Source organism: Capsicum annuum, chromosome 2 (genome assembly GCF_002878395.1).
Source record: "Capsicum annuum cultivar UCD-10X-F1 chromosome 2, UCD10Xv1.1, whole genome shotgun sequence".
In the NCBI taxonomy this organism is placed as follows: domain Eukaryota; kingdom Viridiplantae; phylum Streptophyta; class Magnoliopsida; order Solanales; family Solanaceae; genus Capsicum; species Capsicum annuum.
The window spans coordinates 110,334,919-110,356,337 of record NC_061112.1 but is presented as its reverse complement, the minus strand read 5'-3'; the positions used below and the strand labels follow the sequence as shown (position 1 = coordinate 110,356,337).

Sequence of the window (21,419 nt, the reverse complement as noted above, 5' to 3'; positions counted from 1 at the left end):
TTTAAAAAAGATTTGAGGTCTCAAAAATTTTAATAATAAAATTTATAATTTTAATTTCACTTGAAATAACAATAAAGATTATGAAATGTGTTTTAAAAAAATATTTAAAAAAGAAATAAAGAAAGAAAAATCTATCGAATTTTTATTAAGAATATTTTAGAATTTTAAATTAAATAATTCAAACTTCATATTGATAAATAAAGTTTTAGCAACAACACCCAAGTCAATATATCCAAACAAATGCCGGCTTTTTATTAAGTAGAATTAATTTTTATTTTTATTAATAATCATATTAGTACGTAAAGCTAAAAGTTATGTGTCTTTTAAAATACTGGATCTAAAATAACTAATATACAAGAAAAAAAAAACTCTAAATTATTACAATAGTATTATTTTTATATGTATGTCTATATATTTAATGCATCTTATTGAAATTTGATTTTAGGTCATTAATTTTATTGAGACGCTCATTCTTGATCTACGACATGGATCTAACCTCGATTCAAGAAACAATTATTAATCTCAACCTGAGATAACCTTCCACTTTAGAACCGATCTCTAAGTGTCATACTCGACTCCCCAACCCGCCTCTCAACTCTGATACCAATCCGAATCCCGTCTCCTCAATTATAGTATTTTCAAGTTTGGAGTTATGTGTTTTTCCATATTACTGTAAAAATAATATTTTTTTTTGGGAAACTTTAAAAAATAACAGCATTTTGCTATAAAACCCACCTTCCATAGCCACATTTTACATATTTACCATTTATAGCCGTTGTATTTACCATTTATAGCCGCTGTATTCGATTTACGCCCGCTGTATTCAGTTTTACTGATACTATGTATTCATATAAAATATGAATACAATCGCGCAAAAAATGGAAGTAAATTCTTTTTTTTTTTTTTTAAAATTCAATCACGTTTTTTCGTTAACTGACTATCTCTTGCCTAATTAAACACGATTCTCTCAAAGGTAATTCTCCATTTTTATCAACAAATAGAGCTAAACATGATTCTCTCAAAGGCAATTCTCCATTTTTATGAACAAATAGAGCTAAATTCATACCTAAACAAAACGCAAAATTCCAAAAAAAATGATTGATCCTTCTTCTTCGGAACGATACATGTATGTCATTCTCTGTTTTTTCGATTTGAAACAAATACTGAAGAATTCAAAATCATCAAAATCCCCAAAATTTTTATTGATCCTTCTTCTTCAAAGCAATGTATGTCGTAATGTAGATTTTTCACTACTTTGTACTTGGAGTTTGAAACAAATACTGAGAAATTTAAAATTTTCAAAATTTTGATTGATCCTTCTTCTTTGGAACAAATATTGTATGTCGTAATATAATTTTTTCACTGTTTTGTACTTCGAGTTTGAAGCAAATAATGAGAAATTCAAAATCATCAAAATTCCTAAAACTTTGAACTTCGAGTTTGAAACAAATACTGAAGAATTCAAAATCATCAAAATCCCCAAAATTTTGGTTGATCCTTCTGTGAAGCAAATACAAAATGTAATGTAGTTTTATTCAATGTTATACGAGCTTGAAATAAATACAGAATAATTCAAAATCATCAAAATATTGAAAATTTTGATTGATCCTTGGAAACAAATATGGCATGTCGTAATGTAGTTCTTAATCCATTCCTCGACTTTGAAACAAATACACTAGATTAAATGATATGATTCAGTGAATTATCGTTTTGTGTATAATTGTTTGTATTGCTTGCAGAGTTTTCAATTGATCGATACTTTAATTTCAATGATTGTATTCACTTTGTATGTTTGAATTATCGAATTAACTTTGTAATATACTATTGTATTCACTTTGTAATACACTACTGTATTCACTTTGTGCTACTGTATTTTTGACTTTTAACAGTTGCATCAACTCTAACAGAAATAAAATGACAAGCATAATGATCATGATTTGGCATTCGGGAAAGTAGACTGAAGACAATAAATACAATGAGTACGAGATTGAAGGAATAGTCTTAAATGAATATGCCTCTCACAGAGACTTGGTTGAGTTAATTGGTAGCCAACTGATGATAGAATTGAGAGTGAAAACTGTGAAGATTAAATACAGTGTTGAGGGTGTCAATAAACCAATGGAGATACACAATGACATGGGAGTCAAGGTGTATGTACAATTGAAGAAATTAAACAATGTGTTTGTCAAGTATCCTCTGTGTGTTAATTTTTCTGATAATGAGATCAGCAAGGATGTATCAGCAGCAAATCTTATTGGAAATGAACTTATGTCTGCAAATAATTGTGAACTTGATACAACAACTTCAATTGATCCACTTCAAATTATGATTCCAGACTATGGCAAGCCAACATTGCAGAATTTTATTTTTGATACTAATAAAAAAGAAGTAGTTGTTGGCCAGAGATACAAAGACAAGGCTGCACTTCAGGCTGTAATGCATAACTATTCGATTAATCACCTAGTTGCTATAAAAGTACCTAGGTCTAATGCGAGCAGGTATGTTTATTCTTTATACATTTGATTTCACTAAATGTTATTACTATCATAATGTATACAGTTTTGTAATGGCTTATGCATTCACTATATATGTTGTATGCAGCTATTGGCTTAAATGTAAATCTAAAGAATGCAAGTGATTTTTCAAGTCATCAAGCCTGAATGATTCTAAAGATTTTGTAGTTTGGACTTTTGTAAGCGAACATACATGTTCACTAAAGGACAAGATCTACAAAGACTCTCATGCTACTAGTAAATTAATAGCAGGGATTATTAAACCAAAAATAGCCAATTTAAAGAGAAAATATACACCAACTGATATTAGAGATGATATAAAGAAAGACATTGAAATGGATGCGACATACATGGTGGCTTGGCGTGCTAAGAAGAAGGCAGTAGATTCTATAATGGGGAAACCGGCTTGATCTTACCAGAAGTTACCTACATACTTATACACCATAGAAAAAACTTACCCTGGATCACATATTCAAATGAAGAAAACGCCTGAAAATTGATTTCTGTATCTGTTTATATCTCTTTATGCTTTTATCAATGGATTTAAGCATTGTAGATCAATCGTTGTAGTTGATGGAAGCCAACTCAAATCAACATACAGATGAACATTTATCTGTGCTAGTACTTTAGATGGTGTAGGTAAATATACTACATTATTTAAATAAAAACTTAGAGATTATTTTGACATCTATCATGTATTTATATTTATATTTTTGTACAGGTAACATATTACCATTAGCATACGGAGTGGTTGATTCAGAAAATGATGCTTCATGGACTTGATTTTTTGAGCAATTTAAGGAAGCTTATGGTCAGAAGGCAGAGATACGCATTGTTTCTGATAGAAATAAGAGTATCATAAAAGCTATTTTCAAAGTGTACCCCGATGTAACAAATTATGCGTGCATATGACACTTATGACAAAATATACATAAAAGATATAGGAAGTCACGTGTCCAATTAAGAGAGGTGTACTATACCATGGCTAAAGCATACAAACAGTCTGATTTTAACAACTTGATGGAAATAGTTCAAAATGTAGATGTGAGAGTTAATGAATATTTGGAGTTGGAAGGATATGACAAGTGGTCAAGGGTGTATGTGCCTGTTTACAGAGGATGGACAATGATATTAAATATTGCGGAGTCTATTAATTCAGCACTGATAAGAGTAAGAGAGAAGTCAATTTATAATTTTCTTGAAGAAGTGAGAAAGATGTTTGAGCGATGGAATTGCACTAATAGGCAAAAATCTTCCTTCACATCCATAACACTTGACATGAAATTTCAGGAGATTCTTACAATAAATAATACCCTATCAGCATGGATGACGGTATGTTAGGATACATATGTATTTAATCTATAGTATTTCAAATTTAGATTTGAGCTATATTTATGAATTGATTGCAGGTAACGCCATCAACATACTACCTATATTCAGTAATTGACAAAGAAAAAACCTTTATTGTCTGCCTTGAAAACAAAAAATGTAGTTGTGGACAGTTTTAATATGATAAAATACCATGCCCGCATGCTTTGGCTGTTTTAAACAAGAAGAAATTCAAACCAGGTCCATATTGCTGAGATTATTACAAGCCAGAAACTGTGTCGAAAATGTATGAGATTTCAGTGTATCCTTTTCCTGATGTGACTGACTGACAAATACTTGAAGAAGTTACAAAAGAAGTGGTATTGCCATCAAAGTTTAAAAGGCTTCCTTGAAGATCAAAGAAAAAGCGAGAAAAGTCATTCACTGAGTTATATAAAAAGAAGAAAAAAATGTGCAGAACATGTGGATTGCGTGGTCATAACAGGCGTTCATGTGGTAATGCACCACGTAAGGAGATACTTTAAAGTTGGGATTAGCTAAAGGCTGCTGTAATAAATAGCTAGTTAAATTTCTTTTATACAATTAATTTGGGACAGTTTAAAAACTGCTTTAGTTGTTGCTGCATTAAAAATCTGCTTTAGTTTGAACAAATTTAAGTCTTGTGTTACTGCTTTAGTTACTGCAATCTGAGTCTTCTTTACTATATTCTTGTTTGAACAAATTTAATGATCATAATGAATTTGCTGAATACAGCTATTGTATTTATGAATGTAGTGATAACTGTTGATCTTTGTAGTTTATATTCTATGATTTTTCATATATCAGGTAATAAATGTATTGGCAAATGTACTTGCAGTAGAATGACACTATCAAATACATATGATTTTTTATTTGTTAAATACATGTAATCCTATTAGGTTGAGATAGAATACATGTCAATTGACATTGTAAATCATGTACGAAACACATATCAATACCTTTACATTAAGACTATTTAATACACATGAAAGATCGAGAGAAAAGCACATGCGAATAAAATGTAATATATTGAAACAGAACCACATGCACTACGGTTCAAACACAATGAAATTGCTATCAGATAAACCACATACACTGATTTGTTCATTCAAAATCACAAAAGATAAAGTGTATTCAAAACATAAACACAGAGTACGGTTCAAAAAAAAGAAAACTAGTATCACATAAAACACATACACTGTTGTGTTTATCGAAACTACATAATCCCAGAAACTTTCTAGAACATAAACTAGCATTACAATATAGTAACATCCTTGCTACTGTCCCAATCAGTGAAGGGTCTATGTATCTTTGAAGGTGCCTCATCATCACTCGTAGCGCCACTTTTTTTTTCCGATCATAATCCCAAAGTAAAGCAGCATATCGGGTGCGGAGTAGCACAATGTCAAATTCCTGATTTGGCACATCTTGACCACTAGTGAGAAACTACGCATAAGCAACAACATAAATACCACAATCCCTAAAAACATAAATACAAAAGTATGTTACTATATTTACTAACATAAGCACTACAAGTAAAATATTGATGCATTATATACATACATGATACCAGATCTTTGTTGAGGTATATCATTGACAAAAATCACTTCAAATGGATCAGATTCATCTCTGTTTCTGTACTTGGGATGACACTGCCAATCAATGTCTATTTTCTTCTTATAGAAGTCGATGTTCAAAAGGGAAGAAGGTATAATCTCTGCAAACTTTTGCACCTCTGTTTTGACATACAAATCATGGATTGCAGAGTTGTACAAGTCGTAAATATATAAACACCGATATAAGAATGCCACTATAACAAGTACCCAGTGAAGTCGTTCTTTCACTGTATGCCATGGGACACCAGGCATCAACCTATATCCATTCATGTATTCACATACAACATATTCTTCACGCACAGAAAATGTACAACTTTGTGGGTCCACATACTTCTCCCATAATTCTGCTACTTTAATCTTGAATGCACAATCAACAGTTGTGTAAACATAGTTACTTGGAGGATTGTACTTTCCTTTCTTGCGCAAGTAATAAAATATGACATTAATATGCTGCAAATATTAAATTATGTGTCAATACATAAAATGGAATACATAATAAAATAAAGTCAATGTACTATGTACCATATCATTCTATAATTTTCCTGGAAAAGATAGTTTGTAGAACCAATTCTTATCACTGACAACTTCTACACCAAACTGCAACGGAATCAGAGTGTCTGATTTATTCTTTCTGAAATGATCTTCATTGTCCTTCCTGCCATAAGTATTGTGAAAATGGATTCAATATGATAAAAAGCTAATCAGTTGAAACATAGTAAAAGTAACGTACTTTCGCTCATGTGTAGTAAGGAGGCCTTCTTTAATCCATTTCAAATACTTATTCTCAATAGACGATTCATATGGATAGTCAATAAAATGTGTAAATGGATGTTTTTTGTTCAATATGGCTGAATCACATGATGCACTCGCAGAAGTACCTGAAAGTTGTACGCATAATTATTTAAGATGTATTTATAGTGTGATAAATAATGAATACAAATACAATGAGATAAATATAATAGAGTACTAGATGATGATCCAAACTTTATTGTAAAAGAGAAAAGTTCCAGCGACTAGGTTTTCTGTTCCTTTTATTTTGGTACAGGTGTTGTATCATTTATACATCTAGTTAGATGTATGAAGATACTTTTTACCAAGTTTAAGCTTGGACGGAGCTCATCAGGGATCTCATACTGTGATTCAGTCTCTGACCCCAATGTAGCAACACCATCATCCTCAATTACTTGTTCATCACTTGTAGCATTTGATGTGAATTTTCTTCAAGTATCTATGAATACAAAATACACCGTGTCAAATAAAAATACAAACACAGTTTGCCTATAAAAGTTACACACAAATCTAAATGTACCTTTTTTTTCTTTGGCACCTCATTAAATTGTATGTCATCATCCGGCTCAACAACAAAATATGATGGACTAATATATGCATCACACATTTCCTTAGATACATAAATACATAAATCTTAATACATATCATACGTATACAGTTATACAATTTAAAATACAGTTATACATTGCTACCTATTATAGCTCAACGCTACAAGTATCACCCTGCTTTGGAGTACTAGAACGGTTAGTGCCAATAAGTTGAGATAACGGTTGAAAAATAACAGGTATACCGTCCACAGCTTCAACACAATGACCCTATAAAAGATGGATAAATATGATGGACTAATATATTGTTCATATGCTTCTATAGTGCAAGAAAACATGAATGCAAACGTAATTGAAGAAATTAATATATTACATATATATACAATTATTAAATTTATTAATTTGATATCCGTTGTAGATCAACCGTATATGTATCAGACTGATTTGGAACACTGAAACGAACAACATTAATATCTTGGGGTGACGATTGAGGAACAGTAGGTATGTTAGCTTCAGCTTCAAATTAGGATCCTATAAATAAAATTTCTAATACTATTAGTGTATGAACTACATTTACATATATAGAATAATAAAAGTAAATAGTATTATAACTACTTTTTCAATAATTTTGATTGATTTGATAGCTTCCATAACACTCTTGAAGTTGTCAGTTATCAACTTGCACAGATCACCAATCTCAGCCTTCACCTTTTAACAAAAAAAAATCAAGAATAAACTTGTTAAAAGAAAATACAAGAGATTTCAAGAAAATTAAAATTGTATTTATCGATTCTTGAAAAATGGCAAATTGCTTAGCCAAAATGGATTTTTCATCCAACTTGTTGCTGGAAGGTAAATCAGTAGGAACATCGGATGGTTTGGGTTTAACTGGAGGCTTGACAACAGATTTTCTTTTCTCTAGGATAGGTGGCTGCTTAGGAAGTGTCCTTTAAGGAACAGTCTTTTGAGTCACAACTTTCTTTGTCTGATGTTCTGCAACAGGAGACAACGATCTCTTCGATGCTTTTGAAATAGAAATGGGAGGGATTGCTGTATTCTTCAAGGATGATCTGCTAGGAATGTTTGAAGATGAAGGTACTGACTTCACTTGTTTCTGCTTCTTATGTGGTGGAGAAGATGCAGTATCAATTTTTTTCTTTTCTTTGTTTTGTCCAGTAGCTGGTGGAGCATCTTGAAAATCATCAGAAGAAGAAACATCATTTGAGGTTGTATCTTCTACAACATCTACACAAGGCAATTGTAAAATTGCCATTTCTCTTGAAATAGCTGTTATATTTCTGTATACAACCTGCAAATAATAGATACATTAGTGTACTATTTTGAATACATGTAAATAACTCAATTATAAATGTAATAATGTATTCATAATGTCATAGTTACCGGATTGTCAACATCAGCTAACATCCTTCAATGAAAGCCTCAAAATGAGGACGTCTATCAGTGGTCTCCCAATTGAGTAATCTTGAAATTCTACGATCATGTTTGACAACAATTTTTGGATCAACAACAGAGCAACACTCATAAAGCCAAACTTGCATAGCAAGTCGCATACCATGAATTCTATAGTACTGTTTCTGCGCATCTATCTTTTTGGAAATAAACTTCACTAAGTCTTCACTAAGTCCTTAAAAGCTTTTTTACCCCATGGGTAATTCTTGTATTTACAATTCTCAACCAAATGAAAGTGAATCTTAGGGACAGATACACAATGCTTCTCGCCAAAGAAAATGAAGGTATTAATGAAATACAATATAGCAATCTTGACAACATCATCATTATTACCCTCACCCCATTCTCGATTTTCAAAATATTTAATCAAAGCTGATTTTTTTACGATTTTTTGACCTCCAAAATACCAAAAAATAATCCGGTTAGGCTCTTTATTTTCAATCACAAAAGCATCTTCATTAGCAACACAATTTAATCCTATTATGATTGCAAATTCTCTAAGCGAAAATCAAAGTGTCGATCCATTTACATATATCATATATCACAAGGGCATCTTTTGAACTTTCTTCCAACTCCAAAGACATAAAGCACCTTACTAGTTGTGCTTGAACAGAACAATCATGCATTTGCATATACACCTCAAAACAAGTCTTGCTAAACATCTGAAATGCGTAACAGAAAGTTTTTCCTTCAAATCTGCTATTATGTTATTGTTGGAATAACAACACATATGTGGTGATTTTGAAGGAAGTTCCTTAACATAATATTGCACATTCTGCATATATAAACATACAGTAGCATATGAATATCATATAATGAATATAAATACAAATACAGCAGCATATGAATACAAGGAATATGCATACAGTAGAGATAAACATCATTCAGTACACATTAACAGGATAAATACATATACATTAATACATGCATACAGTACCATATATGCATACAACAGATAACCATCATTCAGTACACATTAACAGGACAAATACACATACATAAATACATGCATACATTACCAAATATGTATACAATAAATAATCGTCATTTAGTACACATTAACAGGACAAATACACATACATAAATATATGCATACAGTACCAAATATGCATACATCATAAATGACATTTCTAAGTTACTAACACTTGGCACCTAGGCCATGTATTTCTGGTTACTCTGAAGTTCTTGCTATTCAATTAAAATGACATGTTGGAAGGAGGATATCAAGTTATTTGCGAATGAATATGGGAAACCACAATTGTCAAGATAAAGCACAATTAGAATTGATCAAATACGACTACATTCACACATCCATCAGTCTGGATTACAGAGAAGAGAATAAATAGATCAGCTTAACTTATACAAATATAGTATTTAGGGAGAAGAATCACAAAACTAGAAAGAGACCTTATTCTATGTAAATATAGAAGTGTCAATGGAACTTGCTCTATTACGGCCCACAAAGATTGCTGACTCTTCCAAATTCTTAATCTCCTCCTTCAGTTCACCTTTGATTACATCTAATTCAAAGACTTTATATTTGAGGGTTTTGTACCCACCATTTCGACCAACTATAACGTCATTATCGCCAAATAATTGGATAACAAGTAATAGTGCACCAGATAGCTCAACTAGATAGAATTGAAGTGAGTTACGACACTGCATATCAGCCTCCAGCAAGCGCCGCTCAATTGGTTTAGGTTAATAAACAACCAGAGATACATGCATACATTACCAAATATGCATATAGTACCAAATATGCATACAGTACCAAATACACATACAACAAATAACCCTCATTTAGTACACATTAATAGGACAAATACACATACATACACATACATAAATACATACATAGACTACAAATAATAATCATTCAGTACAAAGTAAGAGATTGAAAAACAAAGTAAAAATTTGAAAAATGAAATACCTCTTTCACCAAATATCATCATCATTGTCCGGAGTCGGAACATCATTTCTAACTTTTCTTTTATGCCCAATACCTCTAACTTCTTCCGAAGGCAATGCATCTTCTTCTTCGAATTGAGAAATCCCTAAGTCAAACGTTGAAACCGTATGTGCATCAAGGTCACTACGTGATATACTTCTAGTAACCATCTTCGTAGGAATATTATCCACCATTATTAAATCAAAATGAAGGATTTGCGCAAAAAAAAAAAAACTAACTATTTAAATTATAAATTAATCAAATACACACAAAAATCGGTTAAAACTAACCTAAAATATGAATGTCTGTTGATAGATTATGAGGATTTATTGATTGTTATTGTGAGAGAGATGTGGATTGAAGAAGAAACCGCTTCTAAGTTTGAGAAATTAGGGGTAAAGAAAGAGTAATTTGGGGGTAAAAAGAGAGTTTGAGTAAAGTGAAAAAAGTGCCGTTGGTTTATTGGTTTAAAAAGAAGCGTGTGTTAGGATCCGTAATTATGTAAAACTTATTCACACTTCCGGCTACAAAATGTAATTATGGCAAAATTAGGCTTTAAGTGGTAATAAAAACCCAATAGTGACTAATTTGGGTAATTTCCTCCTTTTTTTTATTACTAATCAAACACCATAAAATAAAATAAAAACTACCTGTAAAACAATCCCGTCTCCTCAAGTATTTTCAAGTTTGGAGTTATGTATTTTTTCATATTACTATAGAAATAATATTTTTTTCTTGCTAATCAAACACCATAAAATAATAAAAAAAAACTATTTCTAAAACAACACTACGTTTAGTTACCATATTTGTCTATTATTTTCGCTAAACTTAATTATATAGCCTATCCTCTTTGCTTCAAATAAGTTAAACATATTGACAGTTAGTTATCATATTTGTCCATTATTTTTGCTAAACTTAATTATACAGCCTATCCTCTTTGTTCTTCAAATAAGTTCAACATATTGACAAAGAAAGTCAAATTAAGCATCAGTTAAATATATTGACAAACAAATTCAAATTAAGCATCAACATACAAGCTAAAAGAAAATGATAATTAGAGCTAATTTCTAAGAAGTACTTCATGAGAGGAGTATTGTGTGGCATAAAACAAAAGTAGAATCTGAATTAAAATAACAAAATTCTTGTACATTTAAGTGTAATATAATCCATGCATGCAAAATTTTTTGGAACGTAAGCAGTAAAAAGGAGGTATCTTAAAATAATTTTTTCAACTAAAAATTTGTCGTCATGAAGCGTGAGTAACAACAAACTAAGTAGTAAGTACTTTCAGTTTTCCATCCTATGGAAGCTCACGAGTCGTCAGTCACTCGGAGGATTTCATTGAGAGAAGCTCATTGGTCGTTGAAACTTCAGCGTAGTGACAAAACTTTCATACTCCGAAGGCAGGCCAGCAAGAAGGAATAAGGAATGTAAACATATCAGATTTTTGATAATGTGTAGTACAATACATAATAATGTAACAACATTGCCAAGACTGACAGGGTACTTCTGAAGAAATACATAACATATGGGGAAAACACTTCCAATTAAGATTGTGGAACAATTGCAGATTACAAATGTTGCAGACAAATTTGGAGGGGAAGAAACTTAGAATCCTATTTAGTGTTTGGTTGAAGAATTATCATTCACATGGAGGCATCGAGGAAAGCATCAGAGACATCAAGTTCCAGGTTCAAGTTTCTGGCTGAAGGCAATCCTGCAACCACTTCTTCTTCAATGCCACACTCGTTTGTTCCTCTTCTAATCTTAAAGTAGCCATCCTGCAATGAAGACAATTATACATTTGAGAAGAACCTTATAAACATGAACACACGCTACTCAATTAGCACATCTTCAACAAGCAGCATTCACCAGCCCTCAATGAAATAAACAATTATACAAGGAAGGCAAGTACAAAGAATTAGCAACATGTAGTGAACATTATGAGTCAAGTGTGTAGTGAACATTCCTATTAAGAAATGGTATGCCAATGGTTGGTTCAACAACTTCTTATAATTTTCTTAGGAGGAGGAGGAATTATTTTCGCAAAGATAAAGGGTAGATCAAGACATACATCACCCCAGCCTCTGTTCCATTGATTGGCAAGAAGCTGCAAAGACGAGAAAAGATGATCAAATTTAGAAAGGACGAAATGATTTTGAAGATCTTAATGACATTATTTGAAGAAGTCAACAAACCCAATAGTCCTCTCCATCCTCAGAGGTTCCCCATCCGATGAGCTTAACGGCGTGGCCTCCCATTAAATCACCAGTTACGTGCTTGTAAACTCCAGACTTATAGTGAGCGAAGTCCTGTGCTTGAGAAACGGTTTGTCATTCAGTACAAGAGATAAAAATAGGAGAAGATAGCAGATAGGGCAAAGAAAATAATCCAAGTCAGCAAATTTTATTTTCACCAGAAAAGATGAGGCACTCACAAGGACACCATGCTGAGACAAATGCAAGAACAAAATAAGCAACCTACTACTTAAGCATGCACCTATTGACAAACAGTACATTTATGCACACCCCGGTAGACTTTCTAACTGGTACTTCTTCATTGTCATGGACATAAATCATAATTATCCTGGAACACTAAACCTCCACAGATCACTAATTGGCACAATATTTCCACAAACATGGTTGATGGTAACACTAGATTTCCACAAACATGGTTGATGGTAACACTAGATAGTTGTCGTTGATGATGTTAAACAGGTTCATGCAACATCCAACTTTATAACATATAATATAAATTGTACCCAAAAATTCAGGATCAGAACTTTTCTCTCTCCCCCAAGCATTCTTACCTCGTAGACAGAAAAAGAGACCTCAACTGGTCCATTCTTGTAAACTTCTGTCATGATACTGTACGGATCGGAGCTGATCATGTATGCATTGACGCCAAAATGCTTGGACTTACTCCAGAGTAGATTCTCTTGGACACACTTCCTGTGACATTTAGGGGTGGGATATGCAGGTTCACATCCAGGGTGGGAACATCCCTCATTATCAAAGTAAGGGTCACACTGCCAGGAAATTTTTTTTATTAGTCAACCATAATGATCCACAAACTTTTTTCTTACGGTATAAGGATCCCACAATATCTGAAAGTTGTAATCTCTCTGAATCAGAAGTATAATAAGTGTAGGAAAAAACAATATACCTCTTCAGTGACCACACCCTTGCGGACAAAGTATTTCCAAGCTTGTAAAGGATATCCACCATCACAACCATCCCCGCATAAATAGCCACAGCATGCTAAGATATCATTTGCTGACAGAGAGATATTCTGCCTCACACATTCAATTGAATCATCAGCGAGCATAAATAGAATATACCTTGCAAACTTTTGCATGAAGAAATGAATTTACCAAGCCATAATGAATACAGAAACGATCAGACAGCGACTCAGCAGCACCAAAAGCCCAACAAGAACCACAATGTCCCTGAAATACAAACAATCAGATTATTAGAACTCCTAGAGAGATGAATAGCAAATTCAGGGGGGAAAACAAATGAGTGACACAAGAACCAAGACAAGTCACCTGATCTGCGCCGCAAAACAGTACCAGTGCATGACATCAAAAGATGGAAAGCATTAGCACAACTCTATAGAACTACAACAGTAAACCAAGGACGAAAGTGAAGAAACTAACCAAGAATTCTCCCAATAGTGCTACACTTAGGCCAAGCCTCTCGTGCATCAAACTTTTGGGGTAACTTCAAAAGTTTTGGATGAGTTAAAATAGGGATACCCTTTAAATCACCCTTTCTTGTGGGCTTAACTCCAAGAAGCCGCTTAAATTGGGAAACCTGTGAATGAACGGTACATGCACTCATAAAAGGAGTGGTCAAGGATGTGGCGTTGCACAAAATAAAGTGCAACTAAGTTTGTCCAAATTAAATATACATCTTTATGTCAATCTCACTGTGAAATTCGAGAATTGAGGGTTCAGTGCAGCTCTCCATCCAGCCTTTTCATTTTCATTAACCTGTTTAACGATTGATTCCTGTATGACCATTCAAAAAGAGTTTGTTGCCTTTTAGTTAGATCAGAGAACAGTGATGGTAATATCTTCTCTATCATTAAGGAAATCATACCTGAAGGATTGCAGATTCCGCTTTAGATAGGGATATTGGATTTTCTGCAACAACCTGCTTTCCATTCAAGAAAAGAAATTATTATTCAACAACGAACTACAGGAAGATTAAATAATCAAACAGGACTATGCTTTCGCATTAATTGGACCCAAAGCATCCACAATTCAGACTGTCAACCTTCTAAATGCTCTTAAATTAAACCCCTAACATCCTAGTCACTGTAATGTCGAACACATCATGATTAATATGAAAGAGATGAAGAACTCGACCATGTAATTTTGGCTCAAGCAGCAAAACCGTCTCCTCCTCCATTTCCCTTTTCCATTTCTTAGCAAAATGGGTGGAGGTGGAGTCTTCTATGCACCATTTGTAAACTGAACATAGCAGCAAAATAATATTCTCATTTCTAGTTTTCTTTAATTTCCAGTCGTAACATGCCATAAATTTTCTTTTCCACTTTGACCCACATAATTTTTTCTTTCTTCTACTCGTGAAGAACCATTGTTGCAAAACCTACACTAGTACTGCAAGTGTATATCAACCAGCACAGAATAAAAACAGTGGCTTTGAAGTGCATGGCAAACTAGGATTTGTCTCCGCATGGTATAATTTAGATTTGAAGATAAAATTGCATATGTTTCCTCATTCTACCATAAATTGATTTTATTCCTTTGGCAAACACGAAATCGACTTATACAGTGGGTAGAAATAAGAGAGGTTCAAATTGAACATTTTTGCTATGGGATAATTCCTGTTCCTTTCTTAGGAGTTAGGACCTGGCTGGATAAGGGCGACTGATTCAAACTGGACAGATTCCTGCTATGAAACATCTTTTTACCTTTCTGTTAGCTTAGAAATATGTACTGTAGCACATATTCATCAATTGGCACTTGATTATTATACACCCTTTAAAGTTTATGGTATTTCCACTTGAATTGCCCAAGTCCATATAAGCAAATCATCACTCCGCTTCTCAATCAATATGGTACTCAAACCCACTCTAACACCCCCTTCACGCCCAAGCCCAACTTAAGCATAAACCAGGAGCCGAAACGAGGATGGATCTGACACGGATACCATGTAGAAGATATGACACTTGGGCTTAACTTAACCCCAAAGCTAGCTCATGAGGGGACAATCGCCCAAAGCTATATAAGCAAACCACCACCCCACACCCCAACTAATGTGGGACTCTAACCCACTCTAACAATATAATTCAACTACATGTATAGATACATATATATTCCAAATACACACCTACACATAAGACTATCCCCCACACCCACACCCACACCCACACCCACACCCACACCCACACCCACCAAACTACTACATCTTCCTCATGTATAGCAGGCAACATAAACAGAAGTTTCAAGAAACCTCAAAAAAGATTTCATTTTTAGGAGTAAATTAGTTAATCAACCAACAAATTATCATCAAGACTACCAAGATTAAGCTCAAACCAAAAGCTAAGAAAACTATGAAAAAATATGAATAATCAAGAATCAAAAATCAAGAATCAAGAATCAAGAATCAAGAATCTAACCTGTAAAATAAAGAAAGAGACAGCAACCAAAAGGAAAAGAGTAGGTATGTGCCTCATTTTTTTAGATTTTTCTTTGGAATTCTGCGATGGTGAGGAACCCCGAAAATATAGATTACATACATATAGATATAGGAAAAGATGAATCAATTATTGACCCCTCTTTCTTTACGTATTAAAAATGACCAGCGATATGATTATTTATTGGTCCACTTTAGATATTTTGAACTAAATAATTGGATAAATCAAGTTCAGTTTTCGATGCCCGACAAATATTTAGTCGAGGACCACGTGTAATTTTGTTATTGGATGAAAGAGAGTACTAGTTTTGTCATTTTAAAGATAAAATAACGATTTAAGATTTCTTCATTCATGTGTTTTGGGTTTTAAAAAAATTTCAAGTTGGAGTACATATTTTATACTAATATTCCTTTAAAATGAACTATCTACTTGCTGTTTAACATTATTGGAAGTATGGGTCGTAATTTCCATTCTTGTTTTATCATACTATATTTTATAGAAATAAATATAGAAAAATAATGTAGTGGATCTAGGAATATATCATAAATAGAAGAAAATTGTTAATCTCTTCGTTTAAAAACGAATAATGTACTTTTCGTTTTAGTCCGTTTAAAAGAGAATAATCCTTTACTTTTTTAGCATTACTTTAATTTCAACTTTTTACATGATATGTTTACAGGGGCGGACCCACGTGTATTTTTTGGGTGCTCGAGCACCCACTAAACTCGACGTAGAAGATATACAATTATATAAGAAACAGTGAAAAAATGGTAAAATATATAAAAAAAACACCCAAAGAACAAAAGCATGGTTGGGTGCTTTGGCTTTAGGGTTCAATCTCATGTCTCCTGTCTTGGGTTCGAATCCTTGTAGCTGCACCCTTAATAAAGCACCCACAACCTAAAATTGGTGCGTCCGTCATTGCATGTTTAGGACCACAAGATTAAAGGACATTTTGATACATTTGACACAACTTTAATTTAAGGCCACAAAATTTAAATTTTTTTTTTTTTTTAAAAATTTTGTGCCAAGTCAAAATAGGTCATTTTTTAGAAACAGAGAGTATAAGAAATTTGATAATATTATGTTGGTACGACTTTAGATAAGTTAACATTGAGAAACAAAAAATCTCAATTATTTAGTATTCTAGTTTTAATATGATAGCATAGTGTTTATATGTATATCTACGTCATAATCTTACTGATCATCTTACTATTCAGGTTGAGACGATGTAATATCTAACAAAAACAAACGGAACATACAAAATCTTGAATTTTGTAGGAGATAACAAACGAAACATACAGAATCTTGAATTTTGTTGGAGAGCGTCTAGAAGGAAAGAAATCAAAGAACTTCTAAGTTATGTAATATTGGATTATTGAGATGAACAAAATCAAGCAATATTGATGCCCAGATTCATATAATCTACCTCAACACCCCACAAAAAAATCGTCCATGCGTTAGCTCGTGGTAATATGCTCTTAGAGTTAAATAACTAGAATTGTGTCAAAGAAACTTAGTCTCATTTTTGACTTCCAAAGTGAGTAAAGTTTAAACCATATATAATTTTCCTAATTTCGACTTTTTATCATGTGAAAAATTGAATGAGCTTTTCGTCGATATAAAATTCACCCAAATCCGATACCCGGGCAAGAAGTTATGGCTAATTTAAGTTCTAGTCGTAAAAGACCGTCATTTTGGTGTTTGGCGTGTCGCGGAGGGGGCCTATTTAGAAATTGTCAAATTCCAGTAGCATAGCGCGATTGTGGCGCGTCGCACTGAAGTTTCAGGTCCCAACCAGTGGGATAACGCGATGGGTCTGCGTCGCGGTGACCTGAAGAATCCCATTCGTCAATTTTCAGTGAGCCACCGCTATTGTGGCGCGTCGCGGTGGCCCATGAAATTGGGCTCCCAGTTATATTTTTTTATTTCGTTTCATTAAGGGTATATTGGGTATTTTCACCCCCTTATCAGCCTAAACACAAAATTTAATCCCAAAGACACCAGAATACATTCACAATCATCCAAATTACTAAAGAACACTCTTTAGGGTTTCAAACTAAAAATCCAAATAACTCAAGATTTAACGGTGAGTTTTCAAGATTGATTGAAGATTTGGAATCCCCAAATCGTAGGCTTTAAGAATCATTCATCAAATTCCTAAATTGAGGTACGTGAGATTTATCCTAAAAATACATGGGCTTGTTGAAAACACTCAATTATGATTTAAAGATTATAAAGCATGAATTTGTTAAAGGGGTTTGAAATCCATGATTTTTATTATGCTTTATGCATGTTATTGATATTGTTGTTTTGGCCTTTAGGCCTCATCCCCTTAAATTGATTCACAAGTATATGTATATGTATGAAATTGCAATTTAAGATTTGTTTGAGAGCAGAGATTATGAAGTCCCTCTCTTGTGATAAATTCAAGTTTATGATCTTATTGTGAATGATTTGAAATGCATGATTTATGGTTTTGAAACTAGTTTCCTCAATACCTTAGTGTTTGAGCATGATTTAGAGATGATGACAGGGAGCTTCTTGATATAATTACACCCTTGTTTTAAATGGGAAAGAGTTGCATGTGATTAAGAAATTTGACATGACCACCTTGTATTATTGAAATGCTTGACAAAGAGAGTGCATTGCATGTGTTTACATGAGGTTTGAGAAAGAGTTTCTTTGAATTGATTTATTGATATGGTGGTCCCAAACTTATGTTTTGAAAACAAAGATTATTATATGCTATTAATGGCTCAGAGACGTGACTTGCAAGCCAATGGTATGACGATACCATAAACATGTATGCCATAACAGAGTATGTTTTCAGAATATGTTTTCAGAGAATGAATGCTTTAAAGAGTTAAAAATGGACTTAAAGAGGGTTAGGTGGTTACCCGAAGAGGGCTTTAGTTCAAGTAACTCTTAGCCTAAAATTGTGATTTGCCGATTCAGGTATATTATGTTACACTGGCGATGGCCGTGTGGCGTAGCAGAGTTAGAGACTCCGACCCTTGCGACATACTTGGGTTAGAGGCTTTCCTGCCGAGTCAATGACGGATTCCATATAGACCGTGGAATTTCAGAGTTGTAAGGTACACCACCTAGCGCAGAAGTAACACAAAGAGTGTCACAGAGTTCAGATGATTTTTCAGGGTCTTCCGAAAATGCCCATGTGATTTCTTACTATATGACATGTTTATGATCTGCTTTAAATTGCTCTTATATATGTTGAATATAAATGATTATTTTGGATTTGCTCTGCGTACCAGTACATTTGTATTGACCCCCTACCTCCCAGGTTCGGAGGCTCAGTTTAAGGGTCTGGCTAATCAGTAGAGTATTCCAGAGAGAAGTGATCCGTGTGGTGGTGAGCCTTCTTTGTTCCAGAAGGCATGTTATTTTGGACTACTGGGGGCCTTGTCCCAGTTTTCAGATAGTTATCAGATTTTCATGTAGTAGAGATTTCACAGAATGTTCCAGATGTTGTTTAGTTGATTTCAGATTTCATTCCTTATTGTTAAACTAAATCTAGAGTATGACCATGTTTCCGTAGCAGATTATATTTTTGTATCTTTTATTATGTGAATGTTGTGCATGATTACCAGTTAAAGTAGGACGCTCGGGCCTTCATGGTTTGGGATGTCCGTCATGGCCAGGCCCTAGTTCGGGTCGTGACAAACTTGGTATCATAGCACGGTTCATGGTCCCAGGGTGTCTGTAAAATTGCATCGGGTAGTATCTTGTTTATGGGTATGTAGCGCGCCACACTTATAAACAAGAGACTACTAGCCATTTAGGAATGTTTCTCTTCTTTGTGGTTTAGTTCGTGCTTTAGAGTCTGAGTCGCCCCCTAATCGATGATCTCTTGTGTTTTAGAAAAATAATCATGTTTCTCCGTCGTACTATCGATCAAAATGCACAGACAGATGGGTTCATCCCACTCATGGAATGAGGACCCGAAACAGAGCTCAGACTTCGGAGATTGATGCTACTCCGAGAGTCCCACCTACTCAGGCCATCCCACTTAGGGCACCCAAAGCTTCACGAACGGGGACTAACCATACTCAGCCTTGTGAGAGAGAGGTATCTAACGCAAAATTCAGAAAGTCAATTCACATGCTTGCCCCGTTGGTAGCCACACAGACTGAACGGTCAAAAGATATTGGGTTTGTATCTGTTATGTCTGAGGCTACAAGAGTGGGCTAGTTCATGAGGATAAACCCGCCCAAGTTTACTGGTACCAAGGTAGAAGAGGATCCACAGGAGTTTGTGGACGAGGAGGAGAAGATCTTTAAGGTGATGAATGTAGATGCGGTAGAGGTGGTTGAGTTAGCGGCTTACCAGCTTAAGGATGTAGCGAACCAATGGTATAACAAGTGGGAAGATTTAAAGAGTGAGCATGCTGAGCCCACAGTTTGGGCCGAGTTTGTGGAAGCCTTTCTTGATCAATTCTTTTCTCTCGAGCTGAGGGAGGCCAAAGCCGAAGAGTTTATGAATCTAAAGCAGGGTAAGATGAGTGTCCAGGAGTACACTCTGAGGTTCAACCAACTAGACCGTTATGCTCCAGAGATGACTAGTAACATGAGAGCCCGAATGAGGAAATTTGTATCCATCCTTTCATATAACTTAGTGCTTGAATGTCAGGGAGCAATGTTGAATCGGGACATGGATTTTGCCAGACTATCAGTCCATATGCAGCAAGTTGAGGAAAAGAAAAAGAAAATTGTTGAATCTAGAGAGAAGGATAGACAGGTAAAGAGAGCCAAAATAGCAGACCAGAGCTACAGTCAGCAGCTGAGTGGGAATTGGGGTAGCAAATGGCAGAAGAAGAAGAATTAGGGTAATACACAGTTTGCGCCAGTGCCCCGGTGACTAGACCCCCAGTCGGACAACATACTCAGGATTTTCAGTTTAGGCAGGGGCCGAGGATACAGGGTTCACAGTCTCAAAAAAGTGTAGCTTCGACCTCTCAAACATACCCGCGTTGTGATAAATATGGGAGGAATCATCCAGGGAGATACCAGTTTGGCGCTATGGTGTGTTATTATCTAGAGAGAATGTCCGCAGGCAAAGGGTAATATTGGTAGAGCCAAGTCACAGGCTAATTCTTCTGCACCACCACTGCCTCAGAAGGGTGCCACTCCAGCCGCCGAAAATGGTAGAGACAGAGGCCTCACTGGATGTAGTAACTGGTACGTTGTAAATCTTTTCCCGTGATATTTATGTGTTACTTGATGGTCTACCCTATATTATATGACCCCTTATGTGGTTGTTGGTTTTGGGTTTGGGTTTGAGCCCGATGTAATTGCTGAACCTTTTTCTGTTTCCACTCCGATGGGAGACTCTGTTGTGGCTAGGAGGTGTATAGAAATTGTGTGGTGACTGTTTGTGGGCGGGATACTGCGGTAGACCTTGTAGACTTAGACGTGGTTGATTTTGATGCTATCTTAGGGATGGATTGGCTTCATTCGTGCTATGCCACACTAAATTGTAGAACCCAAAAAGTTACTTTCTCTTT

The 21,419-nt window shown here is 34.4% G+C and overlaps 2 protein-coding genes across 2 annotated transcripts; one reads left to right on the top strand and one right to left on the bottom strand.

Annotated features, from left to right (window-relative positions):
• Positions 1-3,494: 3,494 nt before the first annotated feature.
• On the top strand, positions 3,495-4,706 carry LOC107857978. Its single transcript, XM_047407770.1, has 2 exons — positions 3,495-3,845; positions 4,668-4,706. The coding sequence occupies exons 1-2, from the start codon at positions 3,495-3,497 to the stop codon at positions 4,704-4,706; spliced, it is 390 nt and encodes a 129-aa protein (XP_047263726.1).
• Positions 4,707-11,647: 6,941 nt separating this feature from the next.
• Positions 11,648-16,062, bottom strand: LOC107858961 (cathepsin B-like protease 3). The gene is made up of 11 exons (XM_016703792.2): positions 15,878-16,062; positions 14,332-14,385; positions 14,160-14,240; positions 13,887-14,043; positions 13,776-13,780; positions 13,602-13,676; positions 13,394-13,519; positions 13,038-13,256; positions 12,427-12,540; positions 12,303-12,338; positions 11,648-12,009 (listed from the first exon to the last, which is right to left on the bottom strand). Exons 1-11 carry the CDS (start codon positions 15,932-15,934, stop codon positions 11,875-11,877), a joined length of 1,059 nt encoding a protein of 352 aa, XP_016559278.1. The 5' UTR covers positions 15,935-16,062; the 3' UTR covers positions 11,648-11,874.
• Positions 16,063-21,419: the final 5,357 nt, after the last annotated feature.

What these genes read in the sequence shown, in the direction of transcription:
- LOC107857978 (XM_047407770.1), top strand. Translation starts at nt 3,495, where the DNA reads ATGGCTAAAGCATACAAACAGTCTGATTTTAACAACTTGATGGAAATA. An exon ending in CCCTATCAGCATGGATGACG is followed by an intron (nt 3,846 to 4,667) that starts GTATGTTAGGAT and finishes TTCATATATCAG; the next exon opens with GTAATAAATGTATTGGCAAA.
- LOC107858961 (XM_016703792.2), bottom strand. Translation starts at nt 15,934, where the DNA reads ATGAGGCACATACCTACTCTTTTCCTTTTGGTTGCTGTCTCTTTCTTT. An exon ending in CGGAATCTGCAATCCTTCAG is followed by an intron (nt 14,241 to 14,331) that starts GTATGATTTCCT and finishes ATGGTCATACAG; the next exon opens with GAATCAATCGTTAAACAGGT. An exon ending in CTCAATTCTCGAATTTCACA is followed by an intron (nt 14,044 to 14,159) that starts GTGAGATTGACA and finishes GTTCATTCACAG; the next exon opens with GTTTCCCAATTTAAGCGGCT.